General features: G+C 46.6%; 1 protein-coding gene and 1 long non-coding RNA gene across 2 annotated transcripts in view; both read left to right on the forward strand.

The window, feature by feature from the left end:
- Positions 1-18,071, forward strand: part of LOC134949568 (uncharacterized) — a 105,541-nt gene extending 87,470 nt beyond the window's left edge. Inside the window, exons 2-3 of the long non-coding RNA XR_010183179.1 lie at positions 12,946-13,049; positions 17,988-18,071. This is a non-coding gene — a long non-coding RNA (uncharacterized LOC134949568). The remainder of the gene's footprint in view (positions 1-12,945; positions 13,050-17,987) is intronic.
- A 237-nt stretch (positions 18,072-18,308) lies between these two features.
- LOC134949946 (paraneoplastic antigen Ma2-like) lies at positions 18,309-19,712 on the forward strand. The gene has a single exon (XM_063938630.1). It carries the CDS (start codon positions 18,309-18,311, stop codon positions 19,710-19,712), a length of 1,404 nt encoding a protein of 467 aa, XP_063794700.1.
- The last annotated feature ends 1,322 nt before the right edge of the window (positions 19,713-21,034 follow it).

The raw sequence follows: 21,034 nt of genomic DNA on the forward strand, positions 1-21,034 counted from the left end.
ACCGGCCCCATGCGGGGTGCAAGAGATGTGCCTGAAACAGGCTTCCCTTGCCTATATGTATGACTCCGGATCACATGGAACTCAAACTAACTCCCAGACAGAACAGTTCACAGTGAATTCATGGTCACTGCCCAAACTCCGCCCCAAAACATGCAAAAACAGATCCGCACAAGATCCGTCTGACTCATCCGGGAATATCAGTCAGATGTCAGATTTGGTCTCACTGAGCAATCGCCAAAATGAGGTTTCAATGTGCGAAGTTAGAATACTGAAATGAGGGCAGATGTAATGGGTAACATATTAGGAGTATTCCTGTCTGTTCGCACATGTACATGACCATTTTCACACCATAAAAAGACTTTGCACCGGCTTTGGCTCAGCAGCGAACAAGTCTCATACTGTAACTATTGTGGCACATACTGCGCCTTACAGTTACACATACTGCTAACTCTCCCCGATTGTCTGGGAGACTCCTGAAATAGCAGCAATCTCCCTGACTCCCTGAATAGACCAGCAATCTCCCTGATTGCACCTTACCCCCATTATATAGCGGTTATATTCTAGGGAGAGAAAAATAAATCAGAGAGGCATACATTCAAATGGGATCATCCGTACCATTTCCCTGCATTGGTGATAAAGCACAATTGATCCCTATGGCTACATGCATTTTTAAATAAGGTTTCTCATGGCCACGTACAGTATATGGAACCTCTTGTAACACAATACTTGAGCAAGCCCTGAAAAGTATCATCAAGTAGATCTTTCATCAACAAGTAGATCTTACTGACTGCTTTGGGGCTCATTTACATTTGGACCTAAGTCATTCTTATGACACTTCTCGCAGATATAGAAAAAATAAATCAAACCCTAATAAAGGCTCTAAGGATCCAAAACGCGTTATGGAGAGAGCAGGTGGAGGAAAGCTGATCCAGATCTGGACATCTGAGGTGGAATTCCATTCCCAGGAAGTACCTGGCTATTATCTTGAGCTGTATTTGGTGTACATTGGGGTAATTCCAAGTTGATTGCAGCAGGAATTCTGTTAGCAATTGGGCAAAACCATGTGCACTGCAGGGGAGGTAGATTTAACATGTGCAGAGAGAGTTAGATTTTGGTGGGTTATTTTATTTCTGTGCAGGGTAAATACTGGCTGCTTTATTTTTACACTGCAAATTAGATTGCAGATTGAACACACCCCACTAAAATCTAACTCTCTCTGCACATGTTATATCTGCCTCCCCTGCAGTGCACATGGTTTTGCCCAATTTCTAACAAAAATCCTGCTGCAATCAACTTGGAATTACCCCCATTATACACTGAATCATCTGGTATGCTGCCTTAACTTTGGGTGGTTTTTATTGTGCATTTTACCACTCTCCTGGAATAAAATGGCATTTCACCATTGAGAACTATTTTCTCCTCTTATATATATGTTGTTGGATGGAAAACATAACGTGAGAGATCAAAGGAAACCAGAAACAAACCATGTTCAAGGAAAAAGTACAAAGGAGAGAGTCCAAAGAAACATCTTTTATTTGCTGACATCCAGTTGCTGATATGGGATGCGGTAGAGATCCCGCCGGACGGGATCCCGGCGGTCGGAATACCGACACCGGGATCCCGACCGGCACAATCCCGACATATTCTCCCTCTGTGGGTGTCCACGACACCCAGTGAGGGGGAACAAATTAGTGTGTCGAGCGCAGCGTGGCACCGTGCCAGCAAGGGGCTGCGTTGCGCTCACCCCTCTGTCGGGATTGTGCCGGTCGGGATCCCAGTTTCAGTATTCTGACCACCGGGATCCCTTCCGGCGGTATCTCCTACTGATCCCACTGATATAAGTACTGTCACTCAAAAGTATGCACTTGTACACAAGGTCTAGCGACGCTTCTCAGTCGCACTGCTGATCGATGAGTGATTGACAGGAAAGGGGTGTTTCTGGGAGGTAAGTGACCGTTTTCCGGGAGTGTGCTAAAAAACGCAGGCGTGCCTGGGGAAACGGGAAGTGGGTGGCAGAACGCAGGGCGTTTGTGACGTCAAAGCAGGAACCAAACTGTCTGCAGTGATCGCAAGGTAGGAGTAAGTCTGGAACTACTCAGAAATGGCATGACATTTTTTAGTAGCAATTCTGCTAACCTTTCGTTCGCACTTCTGCTAAGCTAAGATTCACTCCCAGAGGGCGGCGGCCTAGCGTGTGCAATGCTGCTAAAAGCAGCTAGCGAGAGATCAACTCGGAATGAGGGCCATAGTATTAAAGGAATTCTGTCTGAATCTCCGGATTACAAATCTTCTGGGGATTTATGGTACTGTCCTTATAAAATTGTATATTATACCAGTCGGGTGACGCTCCTGGGCCCTTGGGAAAGTGGGCAATTCTCCCAGATCCTGCCTCCACTGGCTTCAGCCACCCCCACACCACCCTCAGAGCCACTGCCATTCCCTTGCACCGGGCAGCAAAAGTGGGCGGTCCAGGGGGCCAATGATGCAATTCGGTCTGTAGAGCAGGGGGTGGGCCAAAATGACATGATCGAGCATCCACGGCCCCACCCCCTGCACCGCCCATCTTGGTTGATGGCACGCCCCTTCTTGCACCAACCTGACTGCCCACTCCCAGGCCATTAAGTCTGTAGGTATGGATTGTATTGTGGACATTAAACCTGATAGAGGTTGCTCTAACCCATTGTTATATTTTACTAGTTGATTCATCGTGCCCTACGGGCGCTCTTCACACCGTCGTAAGGGGCTATGCCCCTTTAACCCTTGCACGCCCTTGTGGCGTGCAATATTTGTATTATATGGAGTATTACCTCCAATCATAAATTCGTGAGTGGTTAAATATTACACGGACAAAGGGCGTGCGATGATTAAGGGGTCGAAGCCCCTTGCAATGGCGTGAACAGCGCACGCAGGGCCTGATGAATCACCTAGTAGGTGCTGTGGTTGGGGGAGTGGCGGTGTGGGGGAGAAGTGGAGGGGGTCCGGGGGTGCCGCGGGTGAGGCTGGTGCAGGGGTGTAGCGGGTGGGGGAGGGGCTGGTGTGGTAGTGCCGCGGGTGGGGGAGGGTGCGTGGGTGCCGCGGGTGGGGTCCGGTTGTGGGGGTGCGGTGGGTAGGGGAGGGTCGGGTGTGGTGGGTGGGGGAGGGGGTCTGGAGCCACCGCGGGTGCCAGAGGGGGTGTGTGGGGGTACCGTGGATGGGGCCTGGAGGTACTGCGAGTGGGGGAGGGGCGGGTAATGCTTCTCCTGCTTCTCCTCCTGGAAGCAGCTAAGCTGCTGTCCTCCCTTTGGAAGTGTCTCTCCCCGAGACTCGCACAGCAGCCAAGCAGCCAGTCACTATTGTTAGCGCCGGTGTCCCAACGCGCCACATTACAGGGAAGAAGATGCACTCAATAAACTACAGCTCCCAGCAGGCCTTAGCGTCGGAATGCTTCGGCGCTAAGGGCTGCTGGGAGCTGTGGTTTATTTAGTGCGTCTACTTCCCTGCAATGCGGCGCGTTGGGACACTGGCGCTAACAATAGTGACTGACTCGCTGAATCAATGTAAAAGGTGAGAGTGCAGTGCAGTGTCAGTGACACTGCACACCCACTGCACTGCACAGCACTGTCACCTTTTACATTGATTCAGCGTCCAGACATTACCCTCCACAATATCACCCACTCTACCCGTTACATTAGCCATCTCAGGGCTCCCAGGCTGGCAGCCCAGGTGCTGTGTTGCGGAGTCAGAGCCTCTGGTGATCTGGGCGTGGCTGTGGCGGGGAGGCACTTCTGTGACATCACACGCAGAGGAGGCTCCGGGGCTCAGAGAGTATGCGGCGCAGGGAGGACTATGAAAGCATTCCGCTGCGCCGCTTTCATACACATCTATGCCGGTGGCCGCAGCAGCTTCTGTTCCACCTGCGCTGCGGCTAGGGAGTGGGGATTGTTGATGCCAGAGGGGGCAGGTGGACTGGCAGCAGGACATAGGAAGCTGCAGTAAAAGGATTTCCACCCCCCCCCCCTATCTACAGCGCAGAGACTTGCTGCAGATGCAGTGGCATATTCTCTAGCTGCACCTTTTTGGCAGGTACAATAGCTTTTTTTTATGGTCTGTACCGATTTGTGGCTCTCCAAACTTCCATTGAAAGTGTAGGAAAAGGGGCATGGCCACGCCATTTTACCTGTGGCCAAGCCCCCTTTTCGAATTTGTAGCGATTTTTATGTGTAAATGGTTGGAGGGCATGTTGCTGCAGATGCAGTGGGACTATTTTGGGAAGTGGACCTGGAGCTGCAGCTCCATCAGCCCCATTGTTAGTCCTGCTCTGGGAACAGCAGCCATAGGGCAGAGCCTCCCATTGGATGTAACCTGTGTGGGAGGGCGTTTCTCGCCCAATCAGCTGTGGACTGGGTGTGATAGACCTGCCGCTAACCCAATGAGAGCTTCTAGCCACGCCCAGCATTAGCCACACAGTCACAGAGTCACAGATCTGGGCTATTATATAGGAGATGTGATGTTTTTCTAGAGATGTTGTTATTGGTGACCATCTTGTTCTTGATGCACCGTCAGAAGCGCAGAACTTATCATCTGATTGTTTATATTGTACTTTATAACAAACCTTTAGTAACCTCTATCTTCACATTCACCATGGTTACTGTTTCCTCTGTACAGTATAGAGAACAAGCCTGTTACTTTCACTTCTGCTGTTGTGCAACAGGGAACTGAGAGCTGCCTGTGTAACAGGTTGTGTCTTGCTGGGAGGAAAGTCCCTGGCAGAGATCACAGCAGCAACACGCTCCCCAAACAGAAGCAGCGATCACATTCCCAGCCACGCTCCTGAGCCACTGGGAGACTTATCTGTGTTGTAGGAATTGTTGTCTAGGTACAGAGTCTGTGTTGGCTTTTATGTTGTCAAATAATAAATCAAGCGCTTCCCCCATCAGAATGCTTTACTGATACTCATCCGCAGCTTTGATAAAGCACTTGTTAGTGTTGGGAATGATGTGTGTGCAGGTGATATTACAGAGTTATACAGGCACACACCAAGGACTCAAGGTATAAACAGCCCAGTTACTTACCCAGTGGTGCTGGTTTATTGAAGCATAACTGGTATAGCCGTACTCACTTGATACAGTGGTTATGGGGCCTAATTCAGACCTGATCCCTAGAATGAGTTTTCGTGCAGCCTGCGATCAGGTCCGAACTGCGCATGTGTATGCAATGCAGGCGCATCGCACAGGTACAAAGCGGATCGCCCCTCAGCGATGGGTTTGTGCGACAAATCCGTTTGCACGGGTGAACGCAAGGAGATGGACAGGAAGAAGCATACTTACCTACTTTGCTGCCTCCTCCTCCGGGAGGAGGCAGCGTTGTAGGTGTATGAGGGCGTGGCCGGCAGCAGGACGGGCGGTACGGAGGCGTGGCCGGCAGCAGGATGGGCGGTCCGGGGGCGTTTCATCAGGGTCGCGTCATCGTGACTCCACCCCCCGCTGTGCTGTGCCGAGAAACGAGGCGCTGCATAGCTGGGGGCGGAGCTACGATGACGCGATTCAGCGCGAATCGCGTCATCGGACCCCCTCGGGCCGCCCACTTGTTCTCTGCTGCGGGCGGCCGAGGGGGAAAGCAGGAGGCTTACCCACCTTTCCGGGGTGGCCGGGAGGGTCACCCGATTTTCAGGAGCCTTCCGGCCATTCCGGGAGGGTAGGCAAGTATGGGAAGAAGGCGTTTGTGGGTGGCAACTGACCGTTTTCTGGGACTGGCTGGAAACATGCAGGCGTGTCCAAGCGTTTGCAGGGCGGGTGTCTGACGTCAATTCCGGTCCTGAACAGGCTGAAGTGATCGCAGCGGCTGAGTAAGTTCTGGGCTGTGCAGAAACTGCACAAGATCAGTTTGTACAGCTCTGCTACACATGCGATCGTACACTTGCACAACTAAAATACACTCCCCCTATGGGCGGTGACTATCTGAACGCAGCAGTGCAAAAATCCCTTGCGAACGCCCGTGCGATCGAAATTTTTGCACCATCCTGTCACTGTTCGGCGACGCGCCTGCACATTGCGGTGCATATGCATGCGCAGTAGTTCGATAATCACCTGGTCAGGTCTGAATCGGGCTCTGAATTAGGCCCTAATGTCCTTTTTATGACACGACCCTTAGATGTAGCAGGACACGTCCGCGCTGGTAGGCGTTACTTTTACAAACTCCTGGAAAAGCTTTATCAAAAGTAGGCAAGTGTGACAGTCACATAGGGCTATGTAGTCTATGGTCAAATGGTGATATACAGGGCTGCCCATAGGAATGATGGACCAGATGACAAAATTTGATCCTGTGCTCCACTGTCCTTGAGTCTATGTAGCAGGTTAGTGTGTGATCGGATGGTGATGTCACAGAGTAAGTGCAGTGCAGTCACAGTCTATGTAGCAGGTTAGTGTGTGATCGGATGGTGATGTAGCAGGTTAGTGTGTGATCGGATGGTGATGTCACAGAGTAAGTGCAGTGCAGTCACAGTCTATGTAGCAGGTTAGTGTGTGATCGGATGGTGATGTAGCAGGTTAGTGTGTGATCGGATGGTGATGTCACAGAGTAAGTGCAGTGCAGTCACAGTCTATGTAGTAGGTTAGTGTGTGATCGGATGGTGATGTCACAGAGTAAGTGCAGTGCAGTCACAGTCTATGTAGCAGGTTTGTGTGTGATCGGATGGTGATGTCACAGAGTAAGTGCAGTGCAGTCACAGTCTATGTAGCAGGTTAGTGTGTGATCGGATGGTGATGTAGCAGGTTAGTGTGTGATCGGATGGTGATGTCACAGAGTAAGTGCAGTGCAGTCACAGTCTATGTAGCAGGTTAGTGTGTGATCGGATGGTGATGTCACAGAGTAAGTGCAGTGCAGTCACAGTCTATGTAGTAGGTTAGTGTGTGATCGGATGGTAATGTCACAGAGTAAGTGCAGTGCAGTCACAGTCTATGTAGCAGGTTAGTGTGTGATTGGATGGTGATGTCACAGAGTGAGTGCAGTGCAGTCAGTCTATGTAGCAGGTTAGTGTGTGATTGGATGGTGATGTCACAGAGTAAGTGCAGTGCAGTAAAGGTGTGTACACATGGTGAGATTTGGGCTAACCCCGATTCTCACTATGCGACAGGGACTAAGGAGGTAATTCAGAGTTGATTGCAGCAGCAAATTTGTTAGCAGTTGGACAAAACCATGGCCCTCATTCCGAGTTGTTTGCTCGCTACGGATTTTCGCAGCGCAGCGATCATGGCAAAACGGGGCTAATCTGCGCATACGTATGCACCGCAATGCGCACGCGCGCCATACAGGTACAACGAGCGACGTGGTTTTGCACAGGTTCTAGCGAAGCTTTGAGTCGCACTGCCGAACGCAGGGAGATTGACAGGAAGTGGGAGTTTCTGGGTGGAAACTGACCACTTTCTGGGAGTGTTTGGAAAAACGCAGGCGTGGCCGGGCGTTTGCAGGGCGGGTATCTGACGTCATTACCGCGTCACTCGTCGCAGCAATAATTGCACTGAATAAGTAACTACAGGGCTGGTCTTGTTCTGCACAAAATGTGTTTGCAGGCGCTCTGCTGCACAGGCGTTCGCACTCCTGCTATGCTAAAATACACTCCCCCGTGGCCGGCGACTATGTGTTTGCACGGCTGATAAAACTAGCTAGCGAGCGATCAACTCGGAATGAGGGCCCATGTGCACTGAAGGAGGGGCAGATATAACATTTGCAGAGATATATTTGGGTGGGTTATTTTGTTTCTGTGCAGGGTAAATACTGGCTGCTTTATTTTTGCACTGCAATTTAGATCTCAGTATTAACACACCACATCCAAATCTAACTATCTCTGCACATGTTATATCTGCATACCTCCCAACTTTTCTTTTTTCTAAAGAGGGACTGCCGCGCGCGCTCCCGAAAGGGGGATGTGGCCTAAGAAAAGGGGCGTGGCTTCGTGGGAGGGCCCGCAATCACGAGCCGCGCCCCCGTTTTGTCACTAAGGGGGCATGCCCAGAGATAGTCAAAATTGACTTGCCTGCACAGTCTATCTATGCTTGTGATGCCGACCGCGCGGGACCGCGCATCGGGATTGCAAGGTGACTTTCACTTTGCGATCTGTACTCTTTTCTTACAATTATGACTATATAGTCAAAATCGTAAGAAAAAATCTCACCGTGTGTGCACACCATTAAAGTGTATGTAGCAGGTTAGTGTGTGATAGGATGGTGAGGGTTGTGTCTATGTTCTCTTCGTGATCAGGACTAGGAAGTGACAGCACCTAAATGTTTTCTCCGTTCGTTTGAGGTTATTTCGTTTTCTCTATGCACCATTGGACGCAGGGGTATACCTGATATAGGGAAAGGGCGTGTAACTACGTGTGTATATATATATATATACACACACACACACACACTCATCATATACATATACATACACATATACATATATATACATTATATTTATATTATTAGTTGTAGAGGCAGCACCTTTGTTCCCCCTTCCCCTGGCAGTTCCTCACCCGCCCCGGCAACAGCCACGACAGGCAGCAGCTGGAGCCGCTGTAAGGCGCCGTGGTCTGGCTCCCAGAGCCGAATTAAGGTTATGGGGGGCCCTGGTGCAGATTTACACTAATTTAAAAGCCGGTTGAGTGCCTCCTATTGATAGTACTAATCTCGGAGGACATCCTGGCATTTTAAATATATACATACATAGTAACATAGTAACATATTATCTAAGGTTGAAAAAAGACAATTGTCCATCGGGTTCAACCTATTTGTGGTCTCCTATGCACGATTATTTTGTATAAAATTTTGACTGAAGTTGCGGACTGCCGTTCCGATTAACCCCTCTTTTTTATAATAACCATAGTGCGTGACTATGCCCCATAACCCTGGATATCCTTATCCATTAGGAATTTATCTAACCCATTCTTAAAGATGTTGACTGAGTTGGCCATTACAACTCCCTCAGGCAGAGAATTCCAAACACGTATCGTCCTTACCGTAAAAAAGCCTTTACGCTGTATTGTGTGGAATCTCCTCTCCTCTAACCTGAGTGAGTGTCCACGAGTTCTCTGTGTTGATCTAACCAAAAACAGGTCCTGCACAAGATCTGTATATTGTCCCCTTATATATTTGTAAATGTTGATCATGTCCCCTCTTAATCTCCTCTTTTCCAGTGTAAACATGCCTAGTCTTGCAAGCCTTTCCTCATATTCCAGCGTCTCCATACCCTTAATTAGTTTGGTCGCCCGCCTTTGAACCTTTTCTATCTCCAGGATATCCTTTTTGCAGTAAGGTGCCCAGAATTGTACACAGTATTCAAGGTGTGGCCTCACAAGTGATTTATATAACGGGAGTATAATACTCTCGTCCCTAGCATCAATTCCCCATTTTATGCATGCTAATATCTTATTAGCCTTCTTTGCTGCAGTCCTACTTTGGGTACTACTGCTTAGTTTGGTATCTATGAGGACATCTAAGTCCTTTTCCAGTACAGAATCCCCTAATTGATCCCCATTTAGTAGGTAGGTGTTATTTTTGTTCTTGTTACCACAGTGCATTACCTTACACTTGTCTGTATTGAAGCGCATTCTCAATTTCGCTGCCCAAGCTTCTAATTTAACTAAGTCATTCTGAAGTGATTCAGCATCCCCCTCCGCATTTATAACTTTACACAATTTGGTATAATCTGCAAAAATTGACACCATGCTCTCTAGACCTTCTGTTAGGTCGTTAATGAAAATATTGAACAATAGCGGTCCTAATACTGAGCCTTGCGGCACACCACTTGGCACTTCAGTCCAAGTTGAGAAAGATCCATAAACCACAACGCGCTGCTCCCTATTCTCTAACCAGTTTTTGACCCAAGTGCATATTGTGCTTCCTAGCCCTGATTCTTGTAGCTTGTAGATAAGTCTCATGTGTGGTACAGTATCGAACGCTTTGGCAAAATCTAAAAAGATTACATCCACCTCTTTACCCTGATCTAGGTTTGCGCTTACTGTTTCATAAAAGCCAAGTAAGTTGGTTTGACAGGATCTGTCCTTCATAAACCCATGTTGATTCCTTTTAATGACCTTATTGACTTCAAGGAACTTCTGAATACTATCTCTTAGAATACCTTCCAATACTTTCCCCACTATAGATGTAAGACTAACTGGTCTATAATTACCTGGTTCAGCTTTACTTCCCTTTTTGAATATAGGCACTACTTCCGCTATACGCCAGTCTTTGGGAACCATACCTGATATTACTGAATCCTTAAAGATCAAAAATAGCGGTTTTGCAAGTTCAGAATGAAGCTCCATTAGAACCCTTGGGTGAATACCATCGGACCTGGTGACCTATTAATCTTTAAATGTTTTAATCGGTCACAGACTACTTCCTCGCTTAAATAAGTACCTATCAGTGGGATATTCTCATTATTGAGATTATATGTTAGTCCCTGAATTGGGTCCTCTCTAGTAAATACTGTTGAAAAAAAACCATTTAGTGTGTCCGCTATGTCAATTTAGTGTGTCCGCTATGTCAATTTACTGTGTCCGCTATGTAATTTTAGTGTGTCCGCTATGTTATTTATATATATATATATATATATATATATATATATATATATATATATATATATATAGTAAAATCACAGCAGTATTGCCAGGTGCCTTCCAAATCGCAAGGTATATTTATAGAATAAACAAAAGAGCCCATGGACCTCACAAGAAGATACAAGACCACAAGAAGCCGTTCAACAGTTTCGGGTTTACAGTATACAGCCTTCATCAGGAACAGTAAAATAAACCAAAATTGTGGAACGGCTTCTTGTAGTCTTCGTGATCCTTCTTGTGATGTCCGCAAGTGCCGCTGCCTGTGAGTGTGTGTATATATATATATATATACACATTGTGGCTGCTGGTGTGCTGGTGCAATGCTGCGGTTCGGATCGGTAATAAAGATCTGATCCGCTGCGGGTGGCGGGGGGCCCTATCAGCTGGGGGTCCAGGGTTACTTGACCCCAGTGTCCCCCTTAATCCAGCTCTGCCGGGACCACGCCGCATTACAATAAACACTGCATAAACTACAGCTCCGAGCTTCCGTGAGCTCCGGCAGCAAGGGCTGCTGGGAGCTGTAGTTTATGCAGTGTTTCTTTATTGAAATGCGATGCGGTGCCGGACCCCAGCGCCTTACAGTGGCTCCATCTGTTGCCTACCATGGCTGATGTTGGGACGGGTGAGGAAATGCCAGGGAAAGGTGGAACAAAGATGCGAAGCGTATCTACCTCCTGGCCGCGGATGGCACCGTTGGGTGGCGCCCCTCCTAGGCTGGCGCCCCTGGCGAGTGCCATCCTGGCCAATAGGTAGATACGCCTCTGATTGGACGCTCGCCACAGGTTACTATTCCAAATAGTTTGTGACATGGACCCATGGGCTTATGGGAAAAGTCCTCTCCATGAAGGGAAACTAGATGCTACCGGATGGTGAGTTAACAGAGTGAGCGCAGCACAGCCACACAGTCTATGTAGCAGGTTAGTGTGTGATTGGATGCTAATGTCACAGATTGAGAGCAGCGCAGTCACAGACTATGTAGCAGGTTAGTGTGTGATTGGATGGTGATGTCACAGAGTAAGTGCATCGCAGTCACACAGTCTATGTAGCAGGTTAGTGTGTGATTGGATGGTGAGGTAACAGAGTGAGCACAGCACAGCAACACAGTCTATGTAGCAGGTTAGTGTGTGATTGGATGGTAATGTCACAGAGTGAGCACAGTACAGCCACACAGTCTATGTAGCAGGTTAGTGTGTGATTGGATGGTGATGTCACAGAGTGAGCACAGCGCAGCCACACAGTCTATGTAGCAGGTTAGTGTGTGATTGGATGGTGCGGTAACAGAGTGAGCACAGCACAGTCATACAGTCTATGTAGCAGGTTAGTGTGTGATTGGATGGTGATGTCACAGAGTAAGTGCAGCGCAGTCACACAGTCTATGTAGCAGGTTAGTGTGTGATTGGATGGTGCGGTAACAGAGTGAGCACAGCACAGTCACACAGTCTATGTAGCAGGTTAGTGTGTGATTGGATGGTGATGTCACAGAGTGAGCACATCACAGTCACACAGTCTATGTAGCAGGTTAGTGTGTGATTGGATGGTGATGTCACAGAGTAAGTGCAGCGCAGTCACACAGTCTATGTAGCAGGTTAGTGTGTGATCGTATTGTGATGTCAGAGTGAGTGCAGTCACAGTCTATGTAGCAGGTTAGTGTGTGATTGGATGGTGAGGTAATAGAGTGAGTGCAGCACAGTCACACAGTCTATGCAGCAGGTTAGTGTGTGATCGTATTGTGATGTCACAGAGTGAGTGCAGTCACAGTCTATGCAGCAGGTTAGTGTGTGATTGGATGGTGCGGTAACAGAGTGAGTGCAGCACAGTCACACAGTCTATGTAGCAGGTTAGTGTGTGATTGGATGGTGATGTGACAGAGTGAGTTGTTGAATTTTTACAGCATTATTACACTTTCTTAGTGTTATTATTATTAATATTTTTGGGAGACTGCAGCTTGTGTTCATCTATAAGCTGTTGTACTGTATACACTTATATCGTGCACAATCAAGATACAGTATGTTTACTTAATATTTTATGTGAAATCAATATTTTCTCTTACGTCCTAGAGGATACTGGGGTCCACATTAGTACCATGGGGTATAGACGGGTCCACTTGGAGCCATGGGCACTTTAAGAAATCAATAGTGTGGGCTGGCTCCTCCCTCTATGCCCCTGCTACCAGACTCAGTTTAGAAAATGTGCCCGGAGGAGCCGGTCACGCTTTGGAGAGCTCCTGAAGAGTTTTCTGCTTTTATTTCAGTGTTTGTTACTTTCAGTCAGGGCTGTTTAGGCAACAGCCTGCCTGCTTCGTGGCACTTAGGGGGGAGAACGGCCCAATTTCTTTAGAGTTAATGGTCCTATTTCTCTGCTGACAGGACACTGAACTCCTGAGGGAGCCATTCGCAAGCCACACCATGGCACAGTGTACCCTCCCGCAGCACGCCACCACCCCCTAACAGAGCATGAAGACAGAAGAGTGGTGAGTACGGTGCTGGCGTCCCGGTTAGCGGGTCGCTGGTGGGAATGGCGGCACTAGGATAGGAGCACAGCTCTGAGTGCAGGCTGCGTTCTGGGGAGGCTCAGGAGGACACACGATATGGCGGGTCCCGCTGTGAGGGGCGCGCTGAGCCACCTATGATACCCACACCTGGCCACACAGTTCTAACAAGGGATTAGTCACTTGGTTAGACAATTTTTACCTCAGGGCCAGTATAAAAAATGCAGGAAGCCTTGCGCCATTACAGGGGGCGGGGCTTCACTATGAGGAGATTCAGCTGCTCACCGACACCATTGTGTCTCTGCAGCTCATGCTGGAAATGCTTGCAGGGAAGCACAGCTCATCCACCAAAGGGGAGAGCAGTATGATAAGTAATAATACCCTGTTAAGGGTACTTATAGGCCCTACACACTGGCCGATATCACTCAAAGATATGAACGATCTCGTTCATTAATGAACGAGATACCGTTCATATCTTTGAGTGTGGAGGCACAAGCGATGAACAATATGCGGCCCCACGCTTGTTCATCGCTGGTGCCCCGTCGGCTGTGCATACAGTCCAATATGGACGATCTCGTCCATATTTGCCTGCACTTCTATGGAGCCGCGTGACAGGGGGAGTGAAGAAACTTCACTCCCCCCGTCACTGCCCCCCCGCCACCGGGTCACCCGTCGTCCGTATTCGCCGTCGGGCAGCTCGGCAGCGGATCGTTAAATGTGGAGGTCCCTTTAGTCGGCACCCATCTGAGATTATTAGTAGCTAATGGGGCGCTGTGTGGCTGGTTTCCTCATAACTCTGTGTCTCCCTAGAGGGCTCTGTTGGTTAATTGTGCTTAACGTGTGTGTGTTTCCACATTACATTGTCTAAATGCACAACTGAGTGTTACTCTTCCCCTGGGGGATCATTACACTGTACTCAGTCAGTACACATTCACAGTTTAGTGGGTCTGACCCTGCAGGTTGGATTCCATAAAGGGGATGATTCATAATATTCAAATAAATTATCCCTTAATGAGACGCAATACTGAAGAAAGTCTGTGGATGACCTGATGAATAGAGATTCAGCTCCCACACCAGTGCCTCAAACCCTTACCATTGGTCCACTAATGCGTTCTCTGGCCCATATCTTGCAGGCTGACACTGATGACGATGCCTCAGATGCAGGGGACAGTGAGGTGGAGATAAGGGGGGGGGGGGGGTGGATGCAGCTCTAGCTCAGGGGGTGCAAGCTCTGATAGAAGCAATTAGAGATATATTGCAGATTCCTGATAAGGTGTCAGAGACAAGGAGGAATCTTATTTTAATGAAGGAAGAAATCCTCAGCAGAAGAAATCCTGCATCAAAAGAGTAAAATATTCTCTGTTTGAACTGAAGTAACTTGGGTAAATCCAGTGAAAAAGTTTCAGACCCATAAGAGGTTGCTCATTTCCTTCCCTTTCCCTCAGGAGGATAAGAAGAAATGAGAATATCACGATCGTAGACGCATCTGTATCTAGATTGTCACGTAAAATTATTTTACCTTTCCCAGGCGAAACCTCCGTAAAGGACTCACCTGACCGCAAGATTGGGACCTCTCTCAAATCCCTGTATACAGCTGTGGGGGTGGCCCAGGGACACACTATAGTTTATGCATGGATCTGTCGGGCCATTGCAAAATGGTCAGGTAATCTAATTGACGGTTTGATCTCTTTGTGGACATACAAAAGTTCACGAGGAAGTTGACGGTGAAAAAGTTTTTTAAAAATAAAAAAGAAGAACTTGAGACCTCAAATAGTGATGGAGAGAGATCAAAATTCAAACCTGCATCAACTGTCTATCCAACATACTGTAAGGGTAGTCAGATAGAGTGTTTTTCAAAATTAGTAACTGAAGAGACTGAATTAGCCCTAAAAGAAAGCAATGGAAGAAAGAAAAAACTTAATCTAATGAAGAAAGAATATGAAGCTATGAAAGCACTTAAGGATAATAATGAATTAATAATCAAACCTGCAGACAAGGGGGGAGGTGTGGTTCTTGTGGATCGGGATAATTATATTGAAGGTACATATAAGCAACTACATAGTGGTGGTACCTATAAGAAATTAAAAGGAGATCCGACATCAAGGATTGCTAAATCTTTGAAGGAACTAACGTCAAAGGCACAGGAAAAAGGTATCATAACTAAGAAAGAATTTGAATATTTAAATATTATTGAACCATCAATTCCGACGATTTACACACTCCCGAAGATCCACAAGAGACAGACCGACCCCCCGGGTAGACCCATAATCTCAGGCTGCAATAGTTTGACAAGCAACCTATCTGCATTCATAGATTTCTATTTGCAGCCCATTGTGAGCACCACTAAGGCATACATTAAAGATACAGGGGATATATTAAGGAAGCTAAGTAATATCCAATGGAATGACAATTATACCCTGTGTAGTGCAGACGTTAGCACGTTATACACAATTATAGATCATGATCAGGGTTTGCTTGCAGTCTCCCATTTTCTCAATAAAAGTGATTTGGGGGAGGATTTGAAATTGTTCATTCTAGAAGGTATCAGTTTCATTTTGAAAAACAACTATTTTTGTTTTGATGGATCTTTTTATTTGCAATTGATTGGTACTGCCATGGGGACCAGGTTTGGCCCCAGTTATGCTAATTTATATATGTCCTTCTGGGAAGAAATTAGTGTTTACACACAAGGGGGACAACTGGGGGCAGACCTGGCCCTGTGGCATAGATTTATTGATAATATTATGTAACGCTGGGTTAATAATTGATAAGGAGGATAAGTATTGTCTCAAGTCAAATAATACTGTATGTTAATGTGTAAAGTATAATATAGTTTATTATAGACATTTAGGTACTGATGTGAATTGGATAGCCCAAGGGGAATTAATGGACTGTTCTGGAAGCCCTTGCGCTGTGGAAGAAGGAAGGGGAATGGACAAATGGATAACGCGGCCGCACGAGCCGCTCAGCAGGGGGGGGCTCACGAGCCGCTGAGGGGGAGAGCAGGACGAGCCGCTCGGCAGGGGGGCTGACGAACGGCTGAGGAGAGAGAAGCAGGAGCTGAAGTGCGCGGCGGGAGAGAGGATCGAATACCTGGCTTCAGTGATCGACGGCCGGTGATCTCCGATTGCCTTCGTCTACCCCTTGGATAACGCTGCGCCCGGCCGCTGTAGTCAGGAAACAGCGGGAAGCTGCGGCGGCTCGCAGGACGGAGGTACAGAGGTCCGGTGACGTGCGGAAGGTGTGCGTTGGAGAGGGAGTGCCGGACCCGAAGTGGAAGGAGAGCCGGGTGAGCTGAAATAGCGATAAACCAGTACCCACCGGCATCTAAGTAACTTCCAGGCGCCAGAGTAACCCAGCGATTGTGAAGTACTGCCAATCATCCCAGTGATACTCTCTCAGATAACGGGGATACAGCTGGGCCTGAGAGGCTGATGGTAGTGAGGGGAAGTCCGTAGCTACGGAAGGCGGCACCTGAATACCATAGGCAGTTAGTCTGTCCCTCAACATCTACTTCCCTTTATGGATGGGAGAGGAGGAGCACTGTGTACCCGGGTATCCTAATTACCAATATTACCTTAAAGTGGCTCACTTGACCAGGGAATATGCTAAATATCCTCATGATGTATGTACTTTGAACCTTACTCCAACTAGCAGCACAGAGCCAGTCTGATATATATATTAGTGCTTGCACTTGGGGTATAACTGACATTAGGAGGAGCAGCATAAACTAGAATAACCCTCTAATATAAGTATTATTAATTCCCTTACTCATATTATATATATATTTACTGAGAAGTATAAACATTTCTGGCCTTCCCTCATTAACTTCACTACAGCGATATATATTTCAAAATATATATATCTTAATTATATGTACTGAGACTTCTGTTAAAAGACTTTGGGCCGCAGATATTAGAGGAATCTACAACCAGAGCGGAGTAATAAGAAGAGGATTAGTTTTCATATAATGGGAGAAGAGACTTCTAGTACAGATTAAATAAAAGTGCACTCAAGTAAATTGGATAAGTACTCAGAAAATAAACCCAAAAGGAGATATGATGTTCAGCATACGTACCTATACTGCCGGAGAATAGTGTGACACCAGGTAAATCCCCGGACCTTGTGGTAATCGACGGTGAAGGTGGGGGTGAGATTGGATAGACTTCGATTAACGCTGACCCCATAGTTACTTGGAAAGTGAAATATAAAATTTAGCAGGAAATCCCATTCCTTTGGATAAATTACTTATCTTATCCGATCAGATTATAGTAGGTCAGTATCCCGGAGATAGCATATGCAAATGCTACCTTCATCACGTATTTAATTGGGGAAGACACCTCTAACGGATGTTTATAGGATGACGAGATAACCCCCCATCTACATTGACAGGATATCCAAGGAGCTTTTAACTGAGATTCGTATACATATTAGAGGCTGGAATTTATAATTGTTAAAGTCCCCTTGGTTAGGAGTCCTGATCATACACTCTACAAGTATTTATAAACAGAGAGGAAAGAAGATTTCACATCATACATCCCCTCTATATAAGTGGTGTAAATATACCTGGATGGAGAGTAACTGACACTAAATAAACCACTAACCCCCAGGTGTCCACTCAGATATTGGATATTGACACAATATAGAGTGATTAAGTTTAGTCACCAAGTAGTGTTATACATAGGGGTATCCTGCGCAGAGAGTATAGTGTAAAATTTTGAGAAAACCCGGGTCCACAGAAATACCATCTGTGGGTTATATATTTTTTTTGTGTTGCATGCATATTTAGTGTTAAATAGATGTAAGTGAGTGTATTACTTGAGAAAGTTATAATATATACATAAATATAATATAACCCGAAAAGTTTAACCCAGAATGTTTGAGTATTTGAGTACCAATAAAATGACTTACCTGTTTTAGCTGGTGGGGTGTATTTGGGAATCCTGTAAAAGAAGAGGAGAAGACCATAAATCAATAAATCTGTGGAAGAAAAGAAAAGGTGAGAAATTTAAAGTCTCTATTTAGAACTGGAATTCCATAGTGTCTTGTGACACAAGTGATTATCCCTATATAACCACCCCTTATACTACTAAGGGACGGCTTTCCCAAGCAAGCCAGGGAATATACGCTTGGGTGGAGGCACGCCACTAATGAGATAGGGCTACATTTGGAGGCACTGCTGAGATTCCATTATACCAGCGTCTTCTGTTGACTAACTACCGGTAAGAAGATAGTGTCGTGATGGAGAAGGTTACGTGTGAAGATATCACCCGTTGGTGCCAAGAGAAAGGAGTGAATGTTAACTATAGTCTGAGTTTGGTTGGGAATCTTTCCACCGTCAAGGAAGAAGATGTATTGAAAGTCATGGGACAAGTATATGGGATAAGTTATCTATGTATTGTGGATAAATGGAGGTTACAGAATGGAGAAGTGTCAGCTATGCTCCTCAGTGGTAAGGAAGTATTGGACAGGACGTTATTTCCCGGTATGATCATATTGGAACGTGGATCAGGGAGGAAAATCCAGATACTGTGGCCAGAAGGACAAAGGTCAGAAGAGGAAGAGGCCACCCAAGGAGAAGATCAAGGGGCAGGAGAACCTCTCACTGGTGTTAATTCTACTGGTTCCTATATGATTCGTGATGAACCCGATGCTGCATCTAGACAGCATTCCAGCTCAGAACCAAAGGTGGAAGCTGTAGTAGATAAAGTGGTTAGCCATCTGGAGAGATGGCACTTTGAAGGAGGATATCGTAGATTGAGGATATTCTCTGGAATTATTCCTATACCTGCAGGGGAAGAAACATATGATATGTGGAGGGAGGCTGCCATACAACATTCGGAGGAATGGCAATGCCCGGAGCATATAAGAAAGCAGAGAGTGGTGGAGAGTCTGCGTGGGCCTGCTATGAGGGTGATACAAGCGACCCGGAGGAGCAACCCCAATGCCACTTTAAGGGAATATATTGAGGCTTTAGATTTCTCCTTTGGAACTTTGGAAGATGTGGGAGATTTGCTGGCCAGACTGAACAGCACTTATCAAAATTATGGAGAGACATTAACCCAATTCATCTATAGAGTGGACCGGTTAATATATAAAATAGTAGACAAAGGAGGACTTACAGCAGACTTAGTGGATGAAAGGAGATTAAGACAAATCTTGAAAGGGGCTCTTACCAACAGTCCGATAGCTCAAAAACTTCGTTGTACTATGACTCCAACTCGACCCCCCACATTGAACGATTTAGTCAGAGAGGTCAAATTAGAAGAAGTCCAAATGGAAAACCGGGATAAGTCTATAAAAAAAGTTAAAGTTGTAGTACCTATTGCTGATCCCCTTCCTGTGGATGAAAGATTATTGAGGATGATAGAAGAACAGAACAAGAAAATAGACCAGCTTATAGAGATGCAAACTAGTCAACAACGAGCCCCCAATAGACTGTTGGGGTTAGGAAGAGGAGATAGAAGAAGTGACTTTAGAAATGCCTACGAGTGCTACAGTTGTGGGCAGTTTGGACATAGATCATTCGAATGCTCCCTAAGGGGATCTGAGAGGAGGGGAAGTAACAGTAATGAGAGAAGAAGGGCATCTGATGGGGGAAACTCCAACGGGAGTTCTGTGAACCCCGCACAGACTCCCCAATAATACAAGTTAGAGCTATGGGGAGTGCCCAATGGTCCAACACTGTTCCCGATAGTTTAATGGGACATGCACCTATAACTAAGGCTATGATCAACGGGCACGATTGTACTATCTTGATGGACAGCGGATCCCAAGTGTCCATAATATTCGAAACCTGGTATAACCAACATCTGTCTGAGGTTCCCATTCAACCCCTTAGTGGTTTGACTATATGGGGCTTGAGCGAACAGCGTTATCCATATCTGGGATATGTAGTTACCCAGATCACCTTTGACCCTGGATTGAGTTCCCCTAACAAAACCGTTCCATTAGTAGCACTAGTATGTCCTGATTCCCCTGGGGACAATGGGAAATTACCAGTTATCGTGGGCACCAATACAAATATGTACCAGAACCTTATACAATGGTGTGAGAAGCAAGAACAGGAGACTATTGAAGGTGAGCAGCAAGAGTCTGTAGGTTTCAACAGTCAATGCCGAAGTCAAAGGGTTGAAGGAAAGGCGGTGGCAGGAGAAAATGAGGTAAACTTACCTAATGGGGGAGTAAGACCCTTTTCAAAGTCGGAGTTAGAATCTTGTTTTACTGGAAGTGATATTGACCAGGATAATAAACAACTTCTCATGGAACAATTACTACAGCGAGAATCTGCATTCTCCAAGAGTGAATGGGATTTAGGTACGGCTATCGGGGTTGAACATCACATCAGATTAAACAATGACACCCCTTTCCGAGAAAGATCAAGACGTCTGGCACCAGCTGATTTTGAGGACGTGAGGAAGCATCTCCGAGGACTGCTTGAAAATAATGTGATCGCAGACTCTGAGAGCCAATATGCGTCTCCCATAGTGGTAGCTCGTAAAAAGAACGGTGAAATCAGATTATGCATCGACTATCGCACCCTTAACAACCGCACTGTGCCAGACCAATATACCGTCCCAAAAGTTGATGAAGCCCTTGATTGTCTGCAGGGTAGTCGGTGGTTCTCTGTATTAGATCTAAGGAGTGGATATTATCAAATACCGATGAGCGCTAATGATAGATATAAAACTGCCTTCATTTGCCCCATTGGGTTCTTTGAGTTTCTCAAGATGCCCCAGGGGATAACTGATGCTCCAGCTACATTTCAGAGGACCATGGAAAAAACAATAGGGGATATGTGTTACAGGGAAGTGCTAGTATACCTGGATGACATCATAGTGTTTGGAAGAACCCTTGATGAACACAACCAGCGCCTACTCAAAGTATTGGATCGATTAATTGCCAGAGGATTAAAGCTCTCTCTTGAAAAATGCCAACTCTGTCGGTCATCAGTAAAGTATCTTGGT

Source organism: Pseudophryne corroboree, chromosome 8, assembly GCF_028390025.1.
Source record: "Pseudophryne corroboree isolate aPseCor3 chromosome 8, aPseCor3.hap2, whole genome shotgun sequence".
Taxonomy (NCBI): Eukaryota; Metazoa; Chordata; class Amphibia; order Anura; family Myobatrachidae; genus Pseudophryne; species Pseudophryne corroboree.